This window comes from Pleurodeles waltl, chromosome 10 (genome assembly GCF_031143425.1).
Source record: "Pleurodeles waltl isolate 20211129_DDA chromosome 10, aPleWal1.hap1.20221129, whole genome shotgun sequence".
Lineage (NCBI taxonomy): Eukaryota > Metazoa > Chordata > Amphibia > Caudata > Salamandridae > Pleurodeles > Pleurodeles waltl.
Window position 1 is genome coordinate 771,506,949 of NC_090449.1, and position 24,659 is coordinate 771,531,607.

The window sequence follows — 24,659 nt, forward strand, 5'->3', positions numbered from 1 at the left end:
CTATGACACAGAAGTTGAAAATGATATGAAAGCTAATTAAAATGTACATCTACCAAACTATATTTTGTACCACTATGCTAATTGTTCTAAAATATGTGCGAGGAAAATACATTGAATTTCCATGTGCGCTTACACAAAAAATGGGCGAGGCTCAGGAGTAGGATACCGCTTTATACTGATGTCCAATGTCTTTATAAATTAATGTATCAGTCTTGCAGATATACTAACTCATTCTGGTTACTGTCTAGCTCGTGAGCGCAGAGGGCTTTGAAATGACAAATTTTCCTTTGCTTGGGTGGTACTGGATGAGATTATGAGGGCATCTCTTTAATGGCTGATCCCTGAAATTTCAGGCAGCATAGTTTATGAACAGAGGACTTGAATCCTTAGCTGTACCCAATCTTTATGAATGATCTATAGTTTGGCCAGTCTACAGGCAAAGTGTGCATCTCCCGTTCCTACAGACTTTGATGGGTTGTTTGGCTTTTGTATTAGCTTGCCTCACATATCTGATGGCTTATTTTACTGGTCTAAAAGTGCAACAACAAATGCCAACAGGAAGATCTGTAAATCAGAAGACAGCTTGCACGAGCAACACAAAGGAGTACATCCCAGTGGCATACATACAACAAACATATGCAGGTGCCGTTACACTAAAAGCTATTTGTATTTGGAGAGTTACTTAAAATACAGCACTGGTGTGGTAACTCAACAAAGAATAAATGGTCAATAGGTACCTACTGGGAAAAGTGTGAAGACTAGGCTGAAACACGGAAGCTAACAACTACTGGATACAGCACACATCCTTGTTTTTAAACCTTCAGTGCATGTTGTGAAGAACTATCTCCAAGTGCCCTTATTATTACACAGGCTACAGTCTTTTGGGGTTGTTTGAGTCTCAGCATATAAAAGTAACCAACACCTCCTTCTAGTGATGCGTCTTTTATCGGTACGTTTTTCCAAATGTACTTCATTGCCCAGATGATAGCAACTGTATGTGTTGGCATTTGCGTACTGCAAACCTAAGTAAGGGGAGCAACAGAGTGCTTTGTGTGTTTACGGAGACTGGGAGATGATTCGAATTAATATACTTTCAGTAGGGCTTTCATACATTTGCATTGCATTGTAAGTTCTATACACAATATTGCATGCTTTTTATTTAAGTGTGCAGATTGAATCGCAATCCAAGTCTCCATGTCCCACAGTCAGTGACTTACCCCCAAGACCACATCTCCACTCACCAGGGACAGCACATCCTTTCACCAAGGAGATCGTTAGAGATCCATGCCTCCCCATAGACACAACTGCACCAGAGCAGGCAAATAACAACGAGGGGAACTGACGTTTCATATCAACAGCTGTAGTTAAATGTCCTTTGACACACATCCTTCTACAAACCAGTTCTGAGAACAAAACACTGTGAGCCTGCTATCATTAGTGGGAGAGCAGCACAACTCAATCAACAAAACAAAATTCAAACATTGTTTTTTAATTCAGAACAAAAAGAACAGAATGTGCTAAAAACAAACAGGAGGCAAGGACAAGTTCATTCTGCTGACATTCTATCCAAATGATAATACCTATGACTCTCTGCCATGGTGTGTACAGAAGTTACCAGGGTTCTGACAATATAATCCATCAAGCTCTGAAGGTGGCTGTGATCAACAAAAGCTACATCCTACTCTGCTTAAGAAATTGTTTTATTAATAATGCAGTGAAGAAGCTTCAAGTAAAATTGGCAAATACATGCATACTAAATCTGGATCCGTGGAATATGCTTATATTTATTACATTAATTTTAGCAAGCTTCTGAGGAAGCAGTTATATAATTCGCTGTAACCATATTCTTTTCTGCTAGGTATAAACATCCACTTGCCTATATATTACGTCAGTGTTTGCGCAGGCTACGCTGCAAGAATGTCACACTATACTAAGCCCTTGCTACAGTACCAAGTAGACAATACAGTCACACGCGTGCCTGAGTTGAGCATCTGTGGGGGAACTAGGAAGGATGCTACACCGCTCCAGGTGAGCAGGAAACTGCCCAGTCCCAAGATATGATTTGACAACCTATTGTATTCTGGGATTTTTTTTTTTAGCTGGCTTCAACTGCACCAGTGCACGTATCACAATTAGAACGTGGAGGACTGTAAGCTTGGTTTTGCGCTGACACAAAATTAGGTAGCAACTCAAGATGGAATTCTATGCAGAAGATGAGTCAAGAAGTCAAAAAGGAGCAGACTCTGGCACACTACAACTAATGTGAAGTGGCACTTAACCCTGTCACTGAAGCTGGTATGTAATAGTTAACACAGTTACAAAGCATCAAGAATAACATCCCAGCTCTGACACATTTGATGGTTAACCAGTACATTGTTCAACATAACAACTCAAAAAATAAAACCAGGTTTACAAGAGATACCAGGATGAAATATAGCACAAAACTGATGAGCCACTTGCAGAACGAAACTGAAGACTGATGTATTGTTATATTGGTGACAAAAACTGGTCACAATCTGTGACCAGTATTTTTGCGACCAGTATTGAATTTTGAAAAACAACCTATATTCTAATAGGTCGGTTCAGAAAATTCAGATTGGGGGGAGGTTGCAATCCAATCTACCTGATTAATATTCATTACATAGGTTGCAGATTGCTACTCACCCTGTGTAAATTCCGGTTGCAAACCAATATTACAACAGGCACTGAATCGCAATTTGGATGGAATGCCCACAACAGCCACCTTCCAAATTGCAATTCCGTATCCACTTCTGAACCCATATTGCGGGACTATAAAGCTTTACAGACTGTAGATATGGGTTTAGAACTTACAAAAACTATTTTTAGCAATCACAAGTGCTCTGATTTTGCAAATCAGAGTGTTTGGACCAGTAAAAAAGTTTTGTACATCTGGCCCTTTGTCCTCACATAGGTTGAGTCACATAACTACGCCCACACATTGGCGGAGGGCAAAGTGCCCCTCACAGATGATCACTGCAAGCATCAAAGAGACACTATTTGCAGATTCACTGAATTGCATTTTCATCACTAACGTAAGGGCGGAAATGTAATCCTGTGCTCACTGAGCGTGGCTTATCAGAGCAGCGGAGTGCATGGGGCTTCCAATACATGCAGCAGACTTTTCAGTCACCTCTCAACTATGCGCTTTCTCTGTGCCAGCATACACCAAGCAGGCTTACTGCTGGTTGTGTGGCAGGCCAAAGCTGATAGGGTTCCCTTGTGAAAAAGGGATGCAGCAAGATATGCACCAGCCACACTCCTTGACGTGCATGTGGGCTCACATTTTGCATCATGGTCTTTATTACGTTGAAAACGCAAACTGCACAGGCACTGCTCATTTTGCACAGGAACAGATATGGTTTGTGCATTCATGTTGTACCCAATATGCACTTTTTTCTCCATCTGATAAGGCACATTCGGGGGAAATATTTTAGGGGAATATACTACATTACAAGTCAGACCCTGTACATTAAGTGTTTTTCTTCAAGTTGTAGGTAAAGTTGCCACATATGGATGAAAAAAAGAGTTTGGCAATCTATGTCTTGAGAACTAAAAATCCCAGTGATGGAATAAGCATGCATCAAAGTGAGGAAGGCATCTGTTGTAATCGATTTTCTGCTGGGAATTTATAAAATAACCGATTGGGACATTACATTTTAGTTCAAGGATGCATCTCGCTCAACATTTCTCCTTTGTATGTAAGCTGGACAAGTCACTAGCTTTTCTTCCACATACTGGAAATTATTACTTTACGGCTGCTGTTATTACCATACCAAACATGGCAGTGCGATGAAGGAGTGCTTTGCTTTACAGCTGTTCTTCCCTTTGTTTACTTTTCCACACTGCTGTAACCTCACTGTATATTCTAAGAATAAACATCTGAATGTAAAGCCACGTGCATGTCAGGTCACCGCGTTGTTCATTTCGGTGCTGTTTAAAAGGTGGTAACAAACTGTCCGGTCTTTTTTAAATTGGAATGAGCATAATTATACTATCTTTCATGAGACTGAAAAGCGCTCTACCTCCGCCATCATGAAGACTGAAGCATTATTCCTTCCTTCGAGTACCGGCAGTTGCCTAATTGAGCTGTGCGGAATATACTGTTTTTTTCCACTTGAAAGTTTAAACCAACCATGTAATTTAAAGTATGTATCACAAAATGTGGAACAAAAAGAAAAGTTTGCTTAAATTACTACCTTTGCTACCCTCAGCAAAATGCTTTGTTTCCAAAACGATAATTACTCCATCTCGTCAACAAGCTGCAGGAGCTTCCAGGACATTCTCCGTCGGCGTGTCTGCTTTACACACTGCTCGGAGTGGTGGTTTGATGCTGCACATATGCCAGCCATCACTGTGACTGCCAGACGTAAACTGCACAGCCTGTGTGATCACCCAGGGCAAATAACACGTCTTGTGTGACGGGCTCGCAACATGTGGAGACAGGACTGAGCACGTCAGTTCGCGGCTCCTTTCAAATGAAACAGGGCATGAACGGTCCCGAGGAAGAGCCGCACTTCCCCGTAACACAAAAAACCCTGGTGAGTCACCGGCCCGGCCGTCCTGCCTGCCAGCTGCCCCGTGATGTATGTTTTACTGTACAGTTCGGAAAACCCAACACCCGCATAATCATAATTCTTCTACCAACACCTGATAAGAACTGAAAATCAATGGAGTAAACTTTGCCTCGAAAACAGGTCGAAAAGCAAGATCTGTGTTATGATTTATCCCACCTGTTCAATCTCACCATTTCTTGTCACAACAATTTTAAAAAACAACTGAACGAGAAACAAATGTTACTGCCTTCACAAAAACAAATGCATGCCTCGGTGACACCGGAAACGATAACAACGCTGGCAGTTCTACGGGACTCTTGACCTGGAATTCCTATTTTTCACCTCACACCTCCTTCAGTTATGCTTAAACTATGCACAGGGCCGTGACCCCAGCACTACACGTGACAGAATCCACGAGTCCTCACAGCACTGTACCTTCCTCGGACCCGGAGCTCGGCGCGAGGCAGCGCAGCAGAGGGCCGAGAAGCTCTTCGCTCTGTTCGTCTCTTCGCCTGAAGAAGGATCTTTCAGCTCCATTCCAAGCCTCGGCAGGGTTTTAGTTTGGTAAACAGAGTTCATGCAGGTGTTGCAATCTTGCCATGCTCTCCCGCCGCACACAGGTTGTGGTACATGACAAGTTTCTGAACACGAGGTGGCAGGATACCAAAGCGTGTGCCTTATCTCGGAGCAATACTGGTTTGTCAAGGGTGTATGTCAGCGCGTGGGTGTGGCTTAGGTGGCATTCGGGCCAGCCAAGAGGAACAAATCTCTTCTTACCATAAAAGACGAGAACTGAGCAGCAAAAGTTTCTTAAGCACTGTGAAAATGTGCAGCATGTTTCGAGGAAAAGTGCAAAAAATTGAGTAGAAAGTATTTGTCACACTCAGCCCATTTAGTGTTAAACCTCTAAAAAATAGAAAGTTACGACGAAGGACATTTAGGATTGCATTACAAAGAGAGTCTGGTCCTAACGCCCCATTTAAATGCACAAATCAGAAGTTGTTTAAAAAGGGAAAAACAAGCCAGGTTAGCTGAGGTTAATTTAAGGTTTCAAGTTCACAGGAACAGTGGGAATATTTACAACATGCACTTAGTGGTCGGGCAGGGAAGAGCAGTGTTGATTAACAGTGTTTTTGTGCTTTTACTCTTTTTGAACGTATATTATCAAAATTGGAAGAAAGGACATTTAGCCTAGTGTTCTTGAGATCTTACAATAATACTGGGTCACACAGTAAAGGAAGATAGAACGAGAATTAAGACACGAAGGGCCATATTTATACTTTTCGACGCACAACTGCGCCAACGCAGTTGTGCGTCAAAAAAGTTAACGCCGGCTAACGCCATTCTGAAGCGCCATGCGGGCGCCGTATTTATTCAATGACCTTAGCCGGCGTTAGCCGGCGGAGCTGCCTGGTGTGCGTGAAAAAAAATGACTTACACCAGGCAGAGCCGGCGTAGGGGAAAATGGAGCGTCCAAAAATGGGGCAAGTCAGGCTGAGGCAAAATTTTCGCCTCAACCCGATTTGCGCCATTTTTTTTTTACTCCCAACCCCCATTGAAATGACTCCTGTCTTAGCAAAGACAGGAGTCATGCCCCCTTGCCCAATGGCCATGCCCAGGGGACTAATGTCCCCTGGGCATGGTCATTGGGCATAGTGGCATGTAGGGGGGCACAAATCAGGCCCCCCTATGCCACAAAAAATATATATATATATACTTACCAGCACTTACCTTAATGTCCCAGGGGTGGGTCCCTCCATCCTTGGGCGTCCTCCTGGGTTGGGCAAGGGTGGCAGGGGGTGTCCCTGGGGGCATGGGAGGGCACCTCTGGGCTCCTTCTGAGCCCACAGGTCCCTTAACGCCTGCCCTGACCAGGCGCTAAAAAACAATGCAAAAGCGGCTGGACGTCATTTTTTTTGACCCGCCCACTCCCGGGCGTCATTTTTGCCCGGGAGTATAAATACGGCGCACATGCCTCAGAGTCATTTTTTAGACGTGAACGCCTACCTTGCATATCATTAACGCAAGGAAGGTGTCCACGCTAAAAAATGACGCAAACTCCATGAACTTTGGCGCTAGATGCGTCTAACGCCAAAGTATAAATATGGAGTTTGTTTTGCGTCGAATTTGCGTTAAAAAAAACTACGCAAATCCAGCGCAAACAGAGTATAAATATGGCCCCAAGTGACCAAAACATACAGATGCTGTACTGGGTAGATACCTGCCAGCAGAGCAAGTGAGGGCAGAGGATGCCAGACAGAGGATAGGAAATTCAGTGAGGGAGAGGAAAGAGTGCGTCAAAGAAGCCGTAGCAAAGGATGGTCAGTCACTGAGAGGAGGCAAGAGAACGACCAACAAATCAGTGAAGGAAGAAACCAGAATGAGGAAGGTCAAGGGAACTTTGGCTGCACATTTGCTAGTTAAAGATACCACGACTACAGCAAAGGGTGCGATTATGAATGGTGGGAGCTGAGGAAGAAGAGAACTCTGAGAACAGGAAGGCCTTGAGGGGGGAACTTGCCTGCACAGAGAGAAAAGGTAAATCAGGTGAATGGGAGCACCCCTTAATGTATGTGGCCAACATTTTGCAAAAAACATTTTTTGTGGTAAAATCACTATCAACTGTCATTGCTCATGATGAAGAATGATCCGGGATGGCTACAAAGCATATGACCAGTGCTTAATTTGTTCATTCCCCACCACTCAAGATTTTGAGCTATTTTTTTTTATATTTTACTGATCCAACTCAGTAAATACAAAATAAAGCTATTTGTGTAAGTACAGCATGCGTGTTGCGTTTGTCTACAAATTGATGTGACCACTGTGTCATACTGTCTTTTTTTCTTAGTTTGTTTTTTTAAGTGAAGCTGCACAGCATCGGCGATGCTGTACAGCGTGGCTAAAACCATTAGCAAGGCCAATAGGTCCCAAAGGTTTTGGCTTTGCCAATGCTTGTTTGGGGATTAAGACTTGTTTAACATCATCAGAAATTGACCCAGAGCAAAAAGGGAGAAAACCGGAAAAGGAAGAAAGAAAGACAAATAAGAAGCTAGGAAAACAGTGACAGAGGGAAAGAGTACGGGTGGAAGACCTGGAGTATATATATAGTGTTCAGGCAGTCAACACGGATATTGTGACTGAATTCTGTAACCATGGTTTCAAGTTGAATCCATGAAAGACAAACGTGTTTAGCATTTCAGTTCCCAATTTTTGCCTTTTTAACATTTCTATAGCAGGCTTTTTGAGCGTGTTTGCCCTGAGTAAGACTACCTACGCTTCTCAGGGCAAGAGGCTTAATGTAGTCTGTGATGTGAGTCCAATGCGGGCTGTAATCAATCTGTAATTAGTCTTTCCAGAACTGGCCACAGATGAATGAACAGAGTAACCCAGAGGATCCCAAACCCAGCTATAGAGGGAATGTATTTGTATGCAGAACAATCAAAGTCAGGATTACACCTGAACTGCTTAATTTGTGTCGGGGGCTGCAAGTGGTGGGAAACAGCACTATTTTGTGAGGACAAGGATTTCTTTTTCATCATTTATTAAACTCTGACCTACAGCATGACAGAGAAAGCCAAACAAGGAAGAAAAAAGGAGGAAGAGAAAGATAGGAAGACTGTGATAAAGGGATAAAACAGGGATGAAAAAGAAAAAGCAAGAGTAAGATACAGACGGTGAGCGTATGGCGGTGGAAACAAGAGGCATCGGGTGGAGTGAATACAAGGCAGCCTTGGGTTGCATGCAGAATCTCACTCCTTAGTTAACTCTGCTTTGACCCTCCGTAAGTACCTGTTACCTGTATGCTCTGCCTAGTTTGTATTAGTGTACCTTTGTTTGTTTTAGTTTGATGTTACAGTAAGGAAATCAATCTCTATGTTGTGATTTTGTACTTTCATCTAATTTAATACAATTTTTGTGATTTGTAACCAATAACCTATTTCTGATTGACATCAGTAGTTCTTGCACAACTTTTGGACATAAAGGGAATAGGTCAGACGTATTTGAATGGTTGATCCACTCTGTGGTTACAGGTCCTCACCCATTTCATGAGGATACCGATGCTATGCATTTCTTGAGGCAAACTGAACTATTTTCAAACCCAAATGCTGCCTCCGCAGGAATCAGAGTTCCATTTATTATTCATTCACTAAATTGACCACGTCTGCCTACGAGAATTAATAGCCACTAAATCACCAATGTGGTACGTGGGATTTTGATTTCAATTTCCTAAAGCAGCTAGATGTCAAGTTTGCCCAGTTGCTGGAGTTGTGTCAAAAACTAAGCTGCGAATCTGAGAATAGACTATTGATTGGGTTCTTTTAAATCACAGTCATATCCGCATCTAACAATGTGCGTTCAGTAGGGGTTTTGGACAGCACAAGAACTGAAGGTGTGCAGTAGATAAGCAAACATGTTAGGGCCAAGTCACAAATATTTTTTCAGGCATAAAACAGTATTGCACCTGGAGAAATCGCAAAGTTATGCATACAAACATGCAATTGCCAAAATGCTAAACCCTCTGCACATGCTTTCTCATAAGTGAGCTCTATGTTTGTGTAGTGTACAGTGTAGCTGTATGCTTGTGTGCCCTATGCAGAAGCAAGTGTAAGGTTAGATTAGCAAACAGATGTGTCAACCACGCACTGCTTTGTTCTATAGTTGTCAGTTTCCAACAAACATAAAATATATACATATTTTCAGGTAAAATTTAAACTGTTATTCATTCATTATCTGTCTAAAAAAAAGAGCCAAAGCTAGGGTCATAGTAACATAATTAATTTCAAGAACGAAAATAGAAGCATTTTTGCTGATCTTTGGCTTTTCACTTTTAATACAGATCTGAAATTAATTCTCCCATTTGGTGCTTTACAATTAAATGCAATTTTGAGCCCTTACCGTGCTCTAAATTTCCATAATAACACCCCTGCGAGATACATCCTAATCTCATAAAAGGTAATCTGCTACTAGCGGCTGAATCAGGAAAAAACAAATAGCAGGCAGTCTCTGCCATCATTTTAAACTAACTCAAAATGGGCCACTGATGACTTGGTCTTAAAATAGGTCATACCTTATCAAACGGATGAAGCGCCCTTGATTTGACCTCGATTGAGTTGCCGGACTGAGGTCTTCAACAATTCTTTCAAAGGCTCCTTCTGTCTAAGGTAAACCCCAGTTTAATACCCAGTGGCTCATACTTTACGCAGAATACAGCTAGACCCTTTAGATGGGTAATGGAGGAAATTAAGTCCAATGAGAGACAGAAGTGACAATGTTAATATAGGATAAAGTACACCCTGCTGTACGTTATATGGATATTGCAAGTTGCTGAGCAGTTACGTGATCATATAGAGCAGTGTTCCCCAACCCCCAGGCCGCGGACCGGTGCCGGTCCGTGGATCAATCGGCACCGGGCCGCCTGAGGAACTTCAACTTCATTTCACTGTGGCGGGCGGCCGAGGCACAGAGCATTGCGCCCTCCCAAGCGGGCCACGGAAAAATTATCCAACATTTACCGGTCCGCGGCGATAAAAAGGTTGGACAACACTGATATAGAGGAACGAGGATGAGTTCTCCTATATGGTCAGGGAACACTTCGATGACTTGCACTATCCTTATAATTTCTGCAGGGGGTGCTTTATACCATATATAGTTACCTAGAGTGTGCAAAAAATAAACATGCTGCCATACATATCGCATTTTTGATGTCTGCTGTTCACCCAGAAAAACAGAGCAGAAGAAGAAAAAGCCAATTTCGTTTTTGCTGTTTAAACTGCAGCTTTAATTATGCTCGGTGACCTGCCTTTAACCCTGGCTCCTGGCAGCAAAGATGACGTCACAACTCAACTGTAATACAAACATGAAAGATGGGCTTTTAATCAGGGATGTAGGCCCCTTATTGTATTATAATATTTTCCTTAATGAATTCTTAAGAATGGCATAATGAGTTAATGTATTCACTAGGGATTTGCAGTGTGTTCTGTTACTCCAGTATTGTCAATGAGGCAAGAGGTTCTTTCGCCGACTTTATTTGAAATCGTGTTTATTCAATCATTAAACTGGTCAATCGAAAGTTTATTTAAATAACATGCACACTGTGTGTACGCAGTAGTGCAGGAAGGGTCCTAAGCCAAGTAGTGGCTCTGGGGATGGCACCATTATAATGTAATGGACAATTCTTTAAAATGGATGCAGGCAGAAAGAATTTCGTTCTTTCTAGCATACAGATACCTAAGCAGACCTTCTGGGAGCTGTTCATTGCTTCAGATCAGATCAGATTACAAAAATTATACATCCAAGGCGATGTACTAAACTTTCCTGAATAGCAGCCTCTTTCTGTTTTTTTTGTGATACGAATTTCATTTAATATTTATACAATAATTTAAATCATTTGTAAATAAGATCAGAAAATATGCAACTTTCCGTCTGACTGCATGGAGAACATTATTTTGAACTACAGAAAATCACATACAATTGCTGGTATTTAGAAACGTATGCGTTCACTATCACTGGCTATGCAACACAGTGTTTATGTTTTTTCTGACATTTTGGTTTGGTTGGGATTATAGGTTGAGAGAGCTATCTAGGTGGCCAAACATTTGCCTCAGGCTGTGAAGTCTTTCACTCTGGCCTGGAGATGCTACTTATTGCTGACAGTGACTACTAAAGCCGCAGAAAACAAAGATCACCAGCTGAAATGTAAACACTAGATAAGGCAAATAACTTGATTTTGTACGCTATGTTTATTCTGCATTTTTGTTTTCAAGCCGTTGTTAAGTCGAATGCAGTAGTTGACCCGAAACTGGATTATTGTGTTTATGAGTGGAATCTTCTGGGGCAGTAATAGAGGGGAGAGCCGCCCTGCAACATCCTCCGGTCTTATATTGATGTTTTTATAACTGTGGTGATGTACTTATGGCTTGACTTAATTTTAGGATATCATGCTATGGGCACTGTATGCTAGCTACAGAATTTTGTTACTTACCTTTGTTAAAGGGTGCCATAGAGATGACTCCGTGGGTGGGGGAAATATTATCCTAAGAATGGAGGTTCATGAAGAGTAAACGTGTGAGAGAGCTGGATGCTTTTAATTAGGGTTGAACTTCAACTTATTTACTGATTCAGGGCGTTTGGGGGGCATTGTTATTTTGTGCTCTGAGTCCATGCAGTTTCGTTGTGTGACAAGAACTGGGCTTGGTGGCAGAGTTAGAAGGCTCTATCTCAGTGCAAGCTTTGGTCAAATGTCTTGAAATGGAAGACTTTGAATAATCGTTAAGGCCATTATAAAATAAACATTACATAGGACAAGCCAGTAAAATCAATAAAGTCGGCCAGTCTGAAATTCAGGGAATAACTGCTGGTAACATTGTCAACAATGCTATTTTCTGCCATTTGTCCAAAGCAGCAAAAAGCTGTCAGATGCATATGATTAATTTCTGTTATAAATGCAGTCTTCGGTAGGCAGTCAGGTTACCCCCCTGTCCATGCAAGGACCCTCACTCTAGTCAGGGCAAAGGAGAAACACACCTGGTTAACCCCCACTCACCCCCTGGGTTGCTTGGCACAAGCAGGCAGGCTTAACTCAGACGCAATATGTAAAGTATTTGTACCAACACACACAGTAATACAGCAAAAACACTACAAAAATGGACACCACACGAGTTTAGAAAAATAGGTTATATTTATCTAAATAAAACAAGGTCAACATACACAAGTTAAGATATGAATTTTCAAATGAATAAGTCTTACTCCATAGAAAACAATGGAAACCATGATTTTGCACAAAGTACCTGGTTAGCATCAAAAATAAAGCCAGATGGGCGAGCATGCATCGGAAAAAGCAGTGATGCGTAGATTCCTTCCTCGCAAGGGAGGCCGTGAACCATTTCTTCTCCAGTCGGGTCGGCGGTGCAGCATTTTTCTCCCTCACAAGAGACCAATATGTCAATTTCCGGACAGGGCACCTCGGATCCGCGCAGAGTCAGGATGACTTTGATGCCCAGGGGTGATGCGTGGAAAATCCGGTCGCACAGTGTTAGAAAACTGCGCTGCATGGGGTTTACGTTGTTATCAGCAGCTGCAAGTGGGTGTTGCATGTTGTTTCTCTGCAGCCGCGATGCAGTGATCTCCTAAGCGCGATGCAGGTGGAGCGTTGTTTTCAGCCGCAAAGCTGGCGGTGCGTCATTTATCAGCCATGTTGCAAATGGTGCGTCGAAAATGTACCCGCACGACAGTCTGTGCATGGATTTTCAGCTCTTGTTCTGCTAACTTCACCTTTCAAGGGCCCAGGGACTGGATAGGGCACCACTTGGCAGGGCAGGAGTCTCAGTAGAGAATCCAGGTGCTGGCAGAGGAAGTCTTTGATGGCCCTGAGACTTCAAAACAGGAGGCAAGCTCAGTTCAAGCCCTTGGAGATTCTTCTCATGCAGGAGTGCAAAACAAAGTCCAGTCTTTGTCCCCTTTCACAGGCAGAAGCAGCAACTGCAGGATAGCCCAACAAAGCACAGTCACATGCAGGGGCAGCACTTCTCCTCAGCTCTTCTCCTTTCCAGAGGTTCCTCTTGAATCCAGAAGTGATCTAATTTTCAGGGAGGTTGGATCCAATACTTATACCCCTTTCTGCCTTTGAAGTTGGTAAACTTCAAAGGGAAGTCTCTCTTGTTTGCAAGATCCTGCCTTGCTCAGGCCAGGCCCCAGACACACACCAGGGGGTTGGAGACTGCATTGTGAGAGGGCAGGCACAGCCCATTCAGGTATAAGTGACCACTCTTCCCTCCACTCTAGCTCAGATGGCTCATCAGGTTATGCAGGCTACACCCCACCCCCCTTTATCTCACTGTCTAGTGGGGATTCACAAGAAGCCCAACTGTCAAACTGACCCAGACACGGAATGCACAACAGGCAGAGTCACAGAATGGCTTAAGCAAAAAAATGCCTACTTTCTAAAAGTGGCATTTTCAATCTATCAATCTAAAAACCGACTTCACTAAAGGATGTATTTTTAAATTGTGAGTTCAGAGACCCCAAACTCCAGATTTCTATCTGCTCTCAAAGGGAGTTTACGCTTTAATAATATTTAAAGGCAGCCCTCATGTTAACCTATGAGAGAGATATGCCTTGCAACTGTGAAAACAGAATTTAGCAGTATTTCACTGTTACGACATGTAAAACACAACAGTACATGTCCCACCTTTAACATACACTGTACCCTGCCCATGAGGCTATCTAGGACCGACCTTAGGGGCGCCTTACATGTATAAAAAGGGAAGGTTTAGGCCTGGCAAATGGGTACACTTGCCAAGTCGAACTGGCAGTTTAAAACTGCACCTACAGACACTGCAGTGGCAGGTTGGAGCCATGTTTAGAGTGCTATGCATGTGGGTGGCACAACCTGTGCTGCCGGCCCACTAGTAGCATTTGATTTACAGACCCCGAGCACCTCTAGTGCACTTTACCAGGGGCTTACTTGTAAATCAATTATGCCAATCATGGATAGCCAATTACACATACATTTTACACATGAGCACCTGCACTTTAGTACTGGTTAGAAGTGGTAAAGTGCCCAGAGTATCAAAAACAGCAAAAACAGAATCCAGCACACATCAACAACTTGAGAAGCAGAGGCAAAAAAGTTAGGAAAGACCATGCCAAGGATGCCAGGTCTAACAATTACGAGTTCAGGTCCCAGTGCTTACCAGACTTGTTTCTAATTGCCAGGTAACCTGATCAGTGGATACTGTATCTCCCCATACAGATACAACATACAGTTTAAACTTGGATATACACCCTCAATCGAAATGACTCCACTGTAGGGTGACCCCCTGAATCATGCATGTAATGCCAGAAGTCTACATGAAGAGCAGAGTATTAACTCAAATAACTATAGAATTGTGAAGAGAAATGTGGCAGAGATCATTCATTTAGTCGAAGGAGCTGACTTAGGGTCAAGATCACAGCTAATACAAAAAATATGAGTAGAATTTGGCTGCATGGATATGACCCAGATTGATGCACGAACATGTCATTTTTTAATGCAAGGCATAAATTATTTAGTAAAAAAACAATTATTGAAATACACAAACATACTGAAAATGACAAAGGCAGACCCAAAATATGCATTTACAAACATGGATCTAAGAACTGCAGTTTGCACCTGTAGTGGATCCTATTTGGTTTAGTTGGGAATCAGAAGATAGCTTAGCCTTCTGGCTTGCAGGCATGTGCCCCCGTCACTTAGTGACTTTTAACCTCCTTAGCCTGCTCTCTTTTAGCACATTTATTTAATTATTTCTTCCAAAATGGCTGCTATGTTTATAGTTAGGAAGATGTTTTAATTTCACGTTATCAGTGCCACTCTGTGAAAGCGTCACTATCAGCGTCAAAGATAAGTGATACACGTAGATATTCACATTATGTACTTTCTCACTTATGTGTGACAGTAACATAACGTACTTTTCAGGGAATTTTTTATATAATTGCCGTCCCAAGCATGCCTTCTTATCTATTGTTTTGGAACTTACCTGTGTCAGGGGTCCTACAAGATCTGTATAAGTTCATCTCACACAGACAAGGTTAACCGAGGGATTCCTACCAGATGCCATTTATGCTATCTAAGCAACACATCGCCTTGATGCAGACCCAGCCTTCATGTCCCCACAGACTCTGATCTAGAGACCTCATTCCAAGGTAGCAAGGGTTGGAGGGCTCTTCTCATGGACATGGTACTGGCATTTTAGTTTTAACACACCTAGCTCTCTTTAGGTTAGAGATTAGATTCATCATGCTAGGGTATTATGGCCTATTTCACATCTAATTAACACCTCATGTTTATTGCAAGATGGTAGGGGTCTTTATATTCATGCCTCTCATTTTTACAATTATGTTTCTTGCATTGTCCATTATCCTAATCATTGCAGCCCATGCAATTTATAGTAGATTGCAGTCTTGTTAATAAAACCTATTGAAAACTTTACTGCATATCCTTTATTGTCTGTGTGTGGCTGAGACTTGTTGCTCATGTGAGAAAAAGGTAATATCCATTTAACCACAACTCCCCTGAGGTGTTGCACTCTAGAGTCCATGCGTAAAGGCTGCCACAAATCACCTTTCACTATTGGGGTTTTTGGTGAGGTACTGCTTGTGAGCCGGGAGGGTTGGGCTGACAGCTGCGACTTATTGCAGGATTGGCCTAGTCAGCTACAAACAAAAGTGCTGTCATCCCCAAACCAGCAGTCTTGCCTAGAGCAAGAGTCCAACTACCACACATCTCTATCTTCTGCTGGTCATAGTAGAAAATTGAGTCCAGTGAGCTGTTCTTAATTCAACCAATTAATTGTATTTTGTATATTAATACTTGTTTTAAACTCCCAGTTGACACCTACTGATCTTTTTGCCTTTTCTGCTTTTTGAGGATACTGGTCTTCAAATTTAACACTGCCTTGATATGTCATCATCAGCATGGCCATGTCATGATGTGGCTTAGCAAAGTATAACAAATCAACTCCGTGCAGATCTGCAGCCTGGACTTGCATCGGTACTTCGGGGGGTGAGACCTAGCGCCATTATATTCATTTCTTGAAGTGTGTTTATTCATGTGAAAATATACTCCAAAACTCAACGAATGGACTAACCCATGCCGAGAACATGGTCATGTACGGACAAACACTGCATTCCAAACACACTCCTTGCTTAGCTCAGGCTTGCTTGGAGTCATATGCTCTGAGGGTGAAAGTAACACCTGCACATCAATTGTGAACAGATTAATGTGAAAAAAGTTGTCTGTCGTGTTGTATGAAAATTGCAGCACAGACGCAAATATGTTTCAAGTACGTTTTATGATTCCGACATAGGTGGAAGCGCTAACCTGTTTAAAAACAGATTCAGTGCACTCTTGGAAAAAGATTATTTTCCTGCAGTTCGCTGCCACCTTTGAAGGAGTGTGCAGTTTTCAAAGGAGGTAGTGGAGTGTATTTCTTTAAGAATGCGCTTTCTGTACCTCCGGGGTTGTCCCACGTGATGGGAGTTTCCACCGGAGATTTAAGAGTCTTTTCTTGAACGAGAGTAGAAAGGTAGAAACGGTTTTGCAAAACCTGTGTGACTTCTTTTCAGTGTTCCTCAGCAATGCCCCTAGGCACAAGTAAAGGGCCACACCTTGGTATCTGAAAATTCACTTCTCGAACAAAAGTGCTCTCTGGCCAGCATATTGTCTGTCTCGTTACAAATCTACTAAGCAACCCCCTGCGTTCACACCAGAACAAAAAAATGTAAACAAACATCTTCTGTTGCAAGCGTGAGGAATGTGGTCCCAAATTTGCCTAAGATGTACATATTAAGTTAGACTTTAACCGGTAACACGTTCTGATGTATTTTCACACAGGTACTTCTGCTCTCCGTTTGTAAGCGTCGTAAATACAAATTGCACACGTTTTGAAAGATTACACATGCGCTGGCAGCCTGCACTTAATTACACTAAACAGCTAGGTTAGAAGCAAGTCCAGTCCGCCCCAAACAACCCTGTGTCAAAAACCAGCGCCAAAGGAAGCTATTTGCAAGAGCAGAATACCTTCAGCACAAGTTAGGAAAGGCAACGATTGCTGCCCCAGACCTGTTCTCACACTTAATGCACAGAAAACTCGGAAAAAACATAAAACCATAATACTTGCAAAAAAAGGTCCCACTTGGATAACTAACTTCTCTAAGACCCCACTTTAAAATGTGTGTTTAAATGTGCACATTCCTAAAATAAAACTTGGTCTGGTGGATGACAATAAAACAAATCCCACATTTAATTTTAAGATCATCACTTATTGTACCTCAGTAGCTGTTTGATACAGCAGGACCCTAGTTACAAGGGGCAGCACGTGGCCTTGGAGGAAATTGATTTGATATAAAATAGCAGCATCCTATAAACGAGTGGTGGTACTTAGAACAATATCGAGGGCCCGGCTGAAACCATAAAGCTGAAACCATCTACAGAGAGTCGGTGTTATTTGCTCAGAATCACACAAGGCTTGTGTCAAGGGCCGAACCTGTCATTCTTCATCAAGCATCCCACAAGAAAAAAACATACACTTCCTAACGTTGCTCCTCGACACTATTCTTTAAAGGAATATACCACCATACTCTTACTAATCTGTAGTGCAGTATGGATTCTAACTAGCACATCTGACACACAGACATGTACTAAGATATCTTAAAGACTGCTCATTTAAGAATAGTGTAGACCTTACCAACCGACTAATATCCATTGCTGCTGTGGTGAGCAGCAGACCTATGAACTATGTAAAGCATTGATCTGCAGTGGTAGCACGAAATAAAACTACAGGGGCGATACACACAATTATACAATTCAGAGTAAAAGTTTAAAAAATACTAATGTTAAGCCAATGCTTCTGCAGACTCTGCAGCATTTGTCAATTAACTTACATTCTCTACTGACTTGTGCACACTTGTTATAAGGTTTGCACTCATGTGCATGGTATTCATGTACAATGGCGAGTTACTCCCAGTTTGTGCTGCCTTCCCGGCAGGTTCTCTAACAAACTGTCTATACCATCAGTGTATGCTGTTGGACTGACCGCGTGTAAAACACCACGGTCGGATTTGCAACAGCATTTATGAGAATGGGAAGTAGTAGTACAGGACTGCTCTTTTGCGTACTTTTACATACTTTTGTGAATCAGCCACAAAACATTCAACTCCCTATTGGTAAAGGTGTGAAAAAGTACTGTTGTTTCTTTATGTACTAAATTCGGTTGGTACTCCTAATACTGGTTGAATCAGAAACAGCAGCCCACTTGGAATTAGGGGATTAGAAGCAGCGGTTAGAGGAGACTTACACTTTTTTAACTAAAATTTAAATAAAACAAAGAATCATTGATATCTTCTCGAGGTTTGGGAAAAACGTTCAGCGTTATTAATATGAAGTTTAACATATTCTCGTGGCCTTCCTGAAGAAACGGTGCATATAAGGTACATCGAGTAGTGAGTGCAAAGTCTCCAGTGAGGTCTGTCTACTTTGTTACTCTTCATTTCTCCACTCTATTTGGGTGAGTTCCTTCTTCGGACTTGCCATAGACTCTCTAAAGGATACTAAATAACTCATACAATTTATTTTTCAGTACAGACAAGCAGTTGCACTCCTGTACCCCATCACTGTTGTGTAATGCTATACAGATGTTGCAATGCAATCCGAAACTGCTATCTGACAAAAGTGAGTTGTCCACGGTCAACATGTTACTGGAGTGTGCATCATGTATATGCAGTTTGTCAGAGCCAACAGGTTCTGTGGGATTCCTCCAGCCACAACATACATTCACATCTGACACTGTATTTTTGACTGGCTTTCCATATTTGAGATGCTGATGTCTTTATTGGCTCTAGGTGAATTTTCACCAATGCAGGCTTTATTCATCCAGCTAACATCTTCCGCTGGCCGCAGTGAGACAGTAAGAGAGCAAACCACTAGAAAAGCAAGGATAGTGACTCAACATCTTAGTGCATGAGCTGGTGGTACTGTGGCGTACATCACTCAAGGGGAGCGTGAGGAGGGAAACGAGATCCTGGCACTACAGACCGAAATGCACTAGGCAGCTGCTCATGGCCAACTTCCACAGGTGGACAATCATTCCTTATTGGGGCCTAAGAGTCATTTTTCAGCCAGAAACTCAAGAAGTGATACAGTTGTAAAAGATCCTGGTCTAACACCAGGCAGAACAGCACTCCAACATGAAATGAATTGATGGAAAGTATATTCATCTTATCCTAAACCAAGACTTGCACCGTCACACTAACTAGGTAGCACAAAAAGCAAGTTAGTGTATTGTGGGAGTTACAGTCTTCTACTGTCACAACCAAAACAAAAGAAAACACACACATCTATTGTCCAGCATATTATTTTATTCAGGCTCCCTTTACTTCGTTATAACAATCATCAAAATTAGTGAGGGCCAAATTCACAATGGTAAATAAATAGGTCGAAATTTCCACATACATACATTAACGTCTATGCCTAGATGTGAATCTCAATTAACACCTACAAGTAGGAGTACATGCTCCAACCCATTACATGGGAGAATGGGGACATCTACAACTCAAAATATGACAATAAGGTTACTATTAGTAACCTTAGGAACATATTTTTTGGTGGAAATCTGCCAAAGGTATTTCTAAATAGCATAGGTGGCGATCTCTCCCTTGGCTATGTAGAACTACAAATTGAAAAGAAGAGAAACGGGTATCAACTGAAATAAATAATACATCAGACAACCACTGCTACTTGGAGTGCATAAATAAAGTCCGCACCAAGGGACCTGTCCTCTTCCCCTTCTGCTGTAAGTTACCTTGGGCCAGACATGAGCTACAGTTTTGTGGTGAGTCATTGAGTGCATGTGAAGTGTGTCAGTGTGCTTGAGTGTAGCTGTGTGTGTTTGCAATATGCACTGGGGTAAGTGTTTGTGTTTGAGAGAGTGAAATGTTAGATATCAGATGAGTTTTGCTTTTCTAATAATTTGTATATGTGTTTGAAATATATATAGTTGTATGATGATTTCTTACTAACTTTTGTATTATATCTGCTTTAGTTGTACCCTTTCTTAAAATGTATGATGTGATTTATATGTTCAGTTATGATTTGTGTACATTAATTGTATTGTTTTTACTTTATTTTTACTATTGTTTTGCATTTTTACAATGTGGATGTACAAGGGTACATGTAATGTCTAAAGTTGTATGACCATGGTCTTCTTTTTTTCTTCTTTTTTTAGATGCTGGGCTTTGCGCTGGCAGAGCTACTCGATGCCTCCATTGATATCTATGTGATTTCCCTGCAATAGAAATGAGTGGCCCGGTGCAGTAAGTGTTTTACTGCAAGATATTGCAGGAGTAGATTTGATCTTGTTTGAGCTATGGTACTACTGGAGTAGATGTGGGTGTAACTTTTGTGAATTGCAAAGTATTCCCCTTTTGTGGGTGTGTTTCTGTATCTGAAGTTCACTCCATGTACTACCTTAATTTTTCTATTCATCCACGCACACTGTAGTAGGTAATTCCCATCTCTCTCCTTTGCCACTGTGCCTAGATTGTAGAACTATGTGGAAGGAGTTCTACGAATTGTCAGCAGAAAACTTAGTACATAAGAGATAGAGCAGGACTAGGCATAGACTGTAGCTTTCTGAATTGCATTTAAGAGTATGTCACATAGTAGTACAGGATCACTCCCTGTCAGCAGATGTCTTGTTATTTGAAGTCTGCATTGTATCAAAAACCTTGGACTATAAATTCAGCACACGATTTTGCAAGTTAAACTACATCTTGTGAAATTTCCCAGTAGTGCTCAATGTTAGACTTTAAGGAGCAGCAGGTTCTAAGAGGACTTAGATGGTCCTCCTTTTGTTTAACATAAGAGTAATCTGATTGTCAATACATTGTCTTTAAATTAATCAAACAAAAAAATGGAAGAACAAAAAATGTTAGATTTGTTGCCAGTGAGTAAAGTGGGAGTTGTTTACCCACTTAATTAAAACAGACCTCATTTAGTCTTCTTTCTAGTAACAGTATCAACTATGGAAGTAAATGTATGGGATACTGTTGGTTCTCGATGTTATGGAAAAATAATTGTATATGTATACTGATAAATAGGAGGCACTGCAATTCCTAAAACAAATTGAGATACGTAAACACAAGACCGCTTGATATTCATTATCCACATATGTCATTTTGTTATAACAATGGCAAGGGAGTTTGTTGATACTTTCATGGAAGTACTGGGGGCCGGCTGTTTTTTTCCCAAACTTTTTGCTTTTGTGACTTTAGACTTTAATGAACAGCATCTATTCTATTACAAGAACCTTAAATTAAATGTTATCATTGATAATTGTTGTACCACCTTTTCCCTTATTGATAGAGTCCAAGAGATTGTTAAACTGAAACATAATACTTCACAAAATAGTTGACTCAGCCAAACTAACTTCCATAAGAAGAAAGCATTGGCAAAGTCAATAGATATGGCTTGAATTTTGGTTCCTGATTAAAATAAACAATCAAGCCTCTTGCAGTGGAAAAAACAAAACATGACAGGTGTTCGGTATATAGTACATCTATGAGTAATATAATGTAATGTGTGTTGCTGCAGTGTACTTTTGAGATGTAAAATAGTCCCTCATGCATTAACGCAAGCACTCTTTATGGGATAGAAGAGTTCACCAAGAAGCCAACAGCATGAGATCAGATAGAGAAAATACTCCCAAAGCCCAACCTATGTATATTTTAAAGCAACGGTAGTACTAGATCTTCTTTCACAGAGCTTCGCTGTCAAGTAAAACCAAACCAATGGGTCACATACATGATTTCTGTATGTATTAATGTACAAGGGAAAACAATATTTATCAGGAGTAGTACACATTTAGAACACTGTAACATAAAAATAATCTTCATCATGAATAATGATTTATGTAGGACTACTGGTCATAAACAATAGAATAATACCTCTTATAATATTGTGCCACACAGCAATGCCAACAGTGACATGGCATAATTCCCTTTCATATACAGTGCCTAGGAGATATGAGCCTCAGAATACTTGGTCAAAAACTGAAGCGAATACCCTTGTACATGTATGCAAATTTAAAATATGCCAGTCGTAACACAGATTTGATCCATAAAAAATGCCAGTCAAAATGACATTTTGACTTGATTATGCCACCACAAACTGTATTAATAGACACATGTATTATAATTAATGCGTCAGAAAAATGTATTTGATACAATTACTTTCAGAGTGAAATGTGCTGTGAAAGTAAATTGAGCAGCAGAACATGACCACTACAATTAATGTGCCAGATGATATTTCGAAAACATGTATTAAGGCAGTGAATATGTCTATCACACATAATATCCCAGATAAAATGGGCATAGCAATTATAACACAAGTGATTTGTGATTTTATAACTATTTTGCAAAAGTATCAGTATATCACAGTTACTGGGCCAACACAAATTACAGTGACACACATGTGACAATGCTAAACGAATATTCACATTGCTCTGTCACTGAATGCATAACCATAACAAATAATATGCCAGAAAAGATATCTGTCTAATGTGACATAAAAATGTCCACCACTTATTTGCACATGGGCATACTTATCACAATCATTGCACTAGAGTACCCATCAATCTCGATCCTTTCACCAGTAAACATAGCCATTAACACCAGGGTGTCAGAGAAAATATTTTTCACAGTCAATGTGACAATAAATCAACAATGGTTAAAATGCCTGCAAATATGGCCTTTTTTTCCTGTGCTTTGTGATCTCTGTGCCAGAAAACATGCCCACCAGATTCAATATGTCACCGGGCTACTTTATCTGTTTAAAATGCCTTTTGTTGCACTTGTATTGACAGGTCCTAAATGAGATCGTAAGCAGCGTTTTTCCGCTGTAATTGGAAATCAGAGAGGGGAAACATTTTGCAAATAGTTGAAGCTGTCAGCAGTCATTGACTTCCACTCACTGTCACTCACTCATGTCTCGGTTACTGCAAAGCAAAAACACTCGAAACACTGTATAACCACAAATTTACACGACCAACTGCTACTTCCCGTTTTTGTGGCCTGGAGAGTAAGGAAGTGGGGTGAACTCTCGTGTTAGACACAAGATTTGTGTTGGGAAGTCTGAGCAGTGAGAGGCAGGTGGCAAGACAGTTCACAACGTCTTGAATATAAACAAAAGCTTTTACATATGTGTTGTGGACAACTGGACGCCATAAAAACCTATCAGTCTATTACGGCCCTGGAAAAATACAATCTTTGAACATCTTCGACCACTTTATCACACTGTGAATTCAAAAGCGCCTTATATGACACGAATATAATAAATTGCTACAAATACTTTTAACACTCACAAAATCGTGTTCTTTGGGAAAGAAGTGAATCTAGGAACAACCTTCTTTCCCGTGACCCTTTTCCTAGCGATATAAAAGCGCTATCTAAGGCCTTTCTTAATTTATTAGATAGATATATATAGTGGTGCTTTGCCATTTAAAAAAACCTAGCCATTTGTTTTCAAAACGAAACAAAAGGCTATTTATACTGGTGTATATAAATTGTTGCATTATTTTTTGACCAAACACTTTAGGTGTGTGTATGGTTACAGGTAAATACTTTGGTAATTTCCCCCCATCTATCAGCCTGGAAGATGTCTGCTGTTTGTATAACCACTCACCATAGGGCAAGATGTGATTTATACGGTAATAATTTACACTGCTTGAAGGCTGAGACTAGAAAATACCTCTCCAGATATCAGTGAGCCTCTACCGCTAAAGCATCCCTATCAATGTTTTCTTCACAGCTGAAGACGTTTTCTTCCTTGTATGGTTTCGAAAACATTTTTCTGGATTTAATCTGGCGACTTTCACGCAGGGTCCCACCACTGCAGTCGCTCGACATAGGCTGCAAATGAAGCAACGAGGCCGAATGTCATACGTAACCAGTCAGTGCATAACCAGCACTTGAGAACAGCACTGGCCACATGTATGAGCAACACGATACATGTGACGTGAGCGTGACCAAGACTTGCCATTCAGAACATACGTGAACCTGCTGGTAGCAAACTGTCAGCTTTGTGGAAATATTTCTCAAACGAAAGGCAAAACAGATTTCAACTGCATTAAGAGGGTGTTTGCAGCAGTTAAGAAATGGTTAACTGGTCGTCTTTAAGCGTGCGTAAACGAAGAACTGCGTCGTGAAGCCCAGCTAGGTGCAATTCACGCTACATAAGACATTACATAATTAAATATGAAGGGATTGTTTACTTTGTCACTCCTATCTGTCCTTTAACTGAAGACTTAAGCAGAGCCGTTGGCTAACACTGGTCCTGAGACGCGACCCCTTTCACTGTACCTATTTACGTTTCGTATCACTAAAACCGCGCCCCTCTGTCCCTCAACTAACCCCTTCAGCCACCTTTTCAGATCTCTTATCTGCCACCAGCAGCCTCCGCCCATGCGAGAGACATTAAACTGCTGTTTGCACAGTAGGACCGAGTGTCTGGAGTCAAAGGACGGCTGTTGTACCCAGACCTGCTCACAGGGC

The 24,659-nt window shown here is 41.3% G+C and overlaps 1 protein-coding gene across 11 annotated transcripts in view; it reads right to left on the reverse strand.

Annotated features, from left to right (window-relative positions):
• KIAA1217 (KIAA1217 ortholog) overlaps positions 1–24,659 on the reverse strand; it is a 1,319,791-nt gene that overhangs the window by 748,799 nt on the left and 546,333 nt on the right. The window contains exon 1 of one of the 11 annotated variants that reach the window (XM_069211374.1): positions 5,010–5,228. The exons of 9 other annotated variants lie outside the window; for them this stretch is intronic. In XM_069211374.1, the coding sequence (XP_069067475.1) occupies positions 5,010–5,153 (144 nt within the window). In that variant the 5' untranslated portion in view covers positions 5,154–5,228. Of the gene's footprint in view, positions 1–4,217; positions 4,240–5,009; positions 5,229–24,659 lie in introns of those variants that run through there. One more of the 11 variants, XM_069211378.1, reaches the window with a different exon arrangement.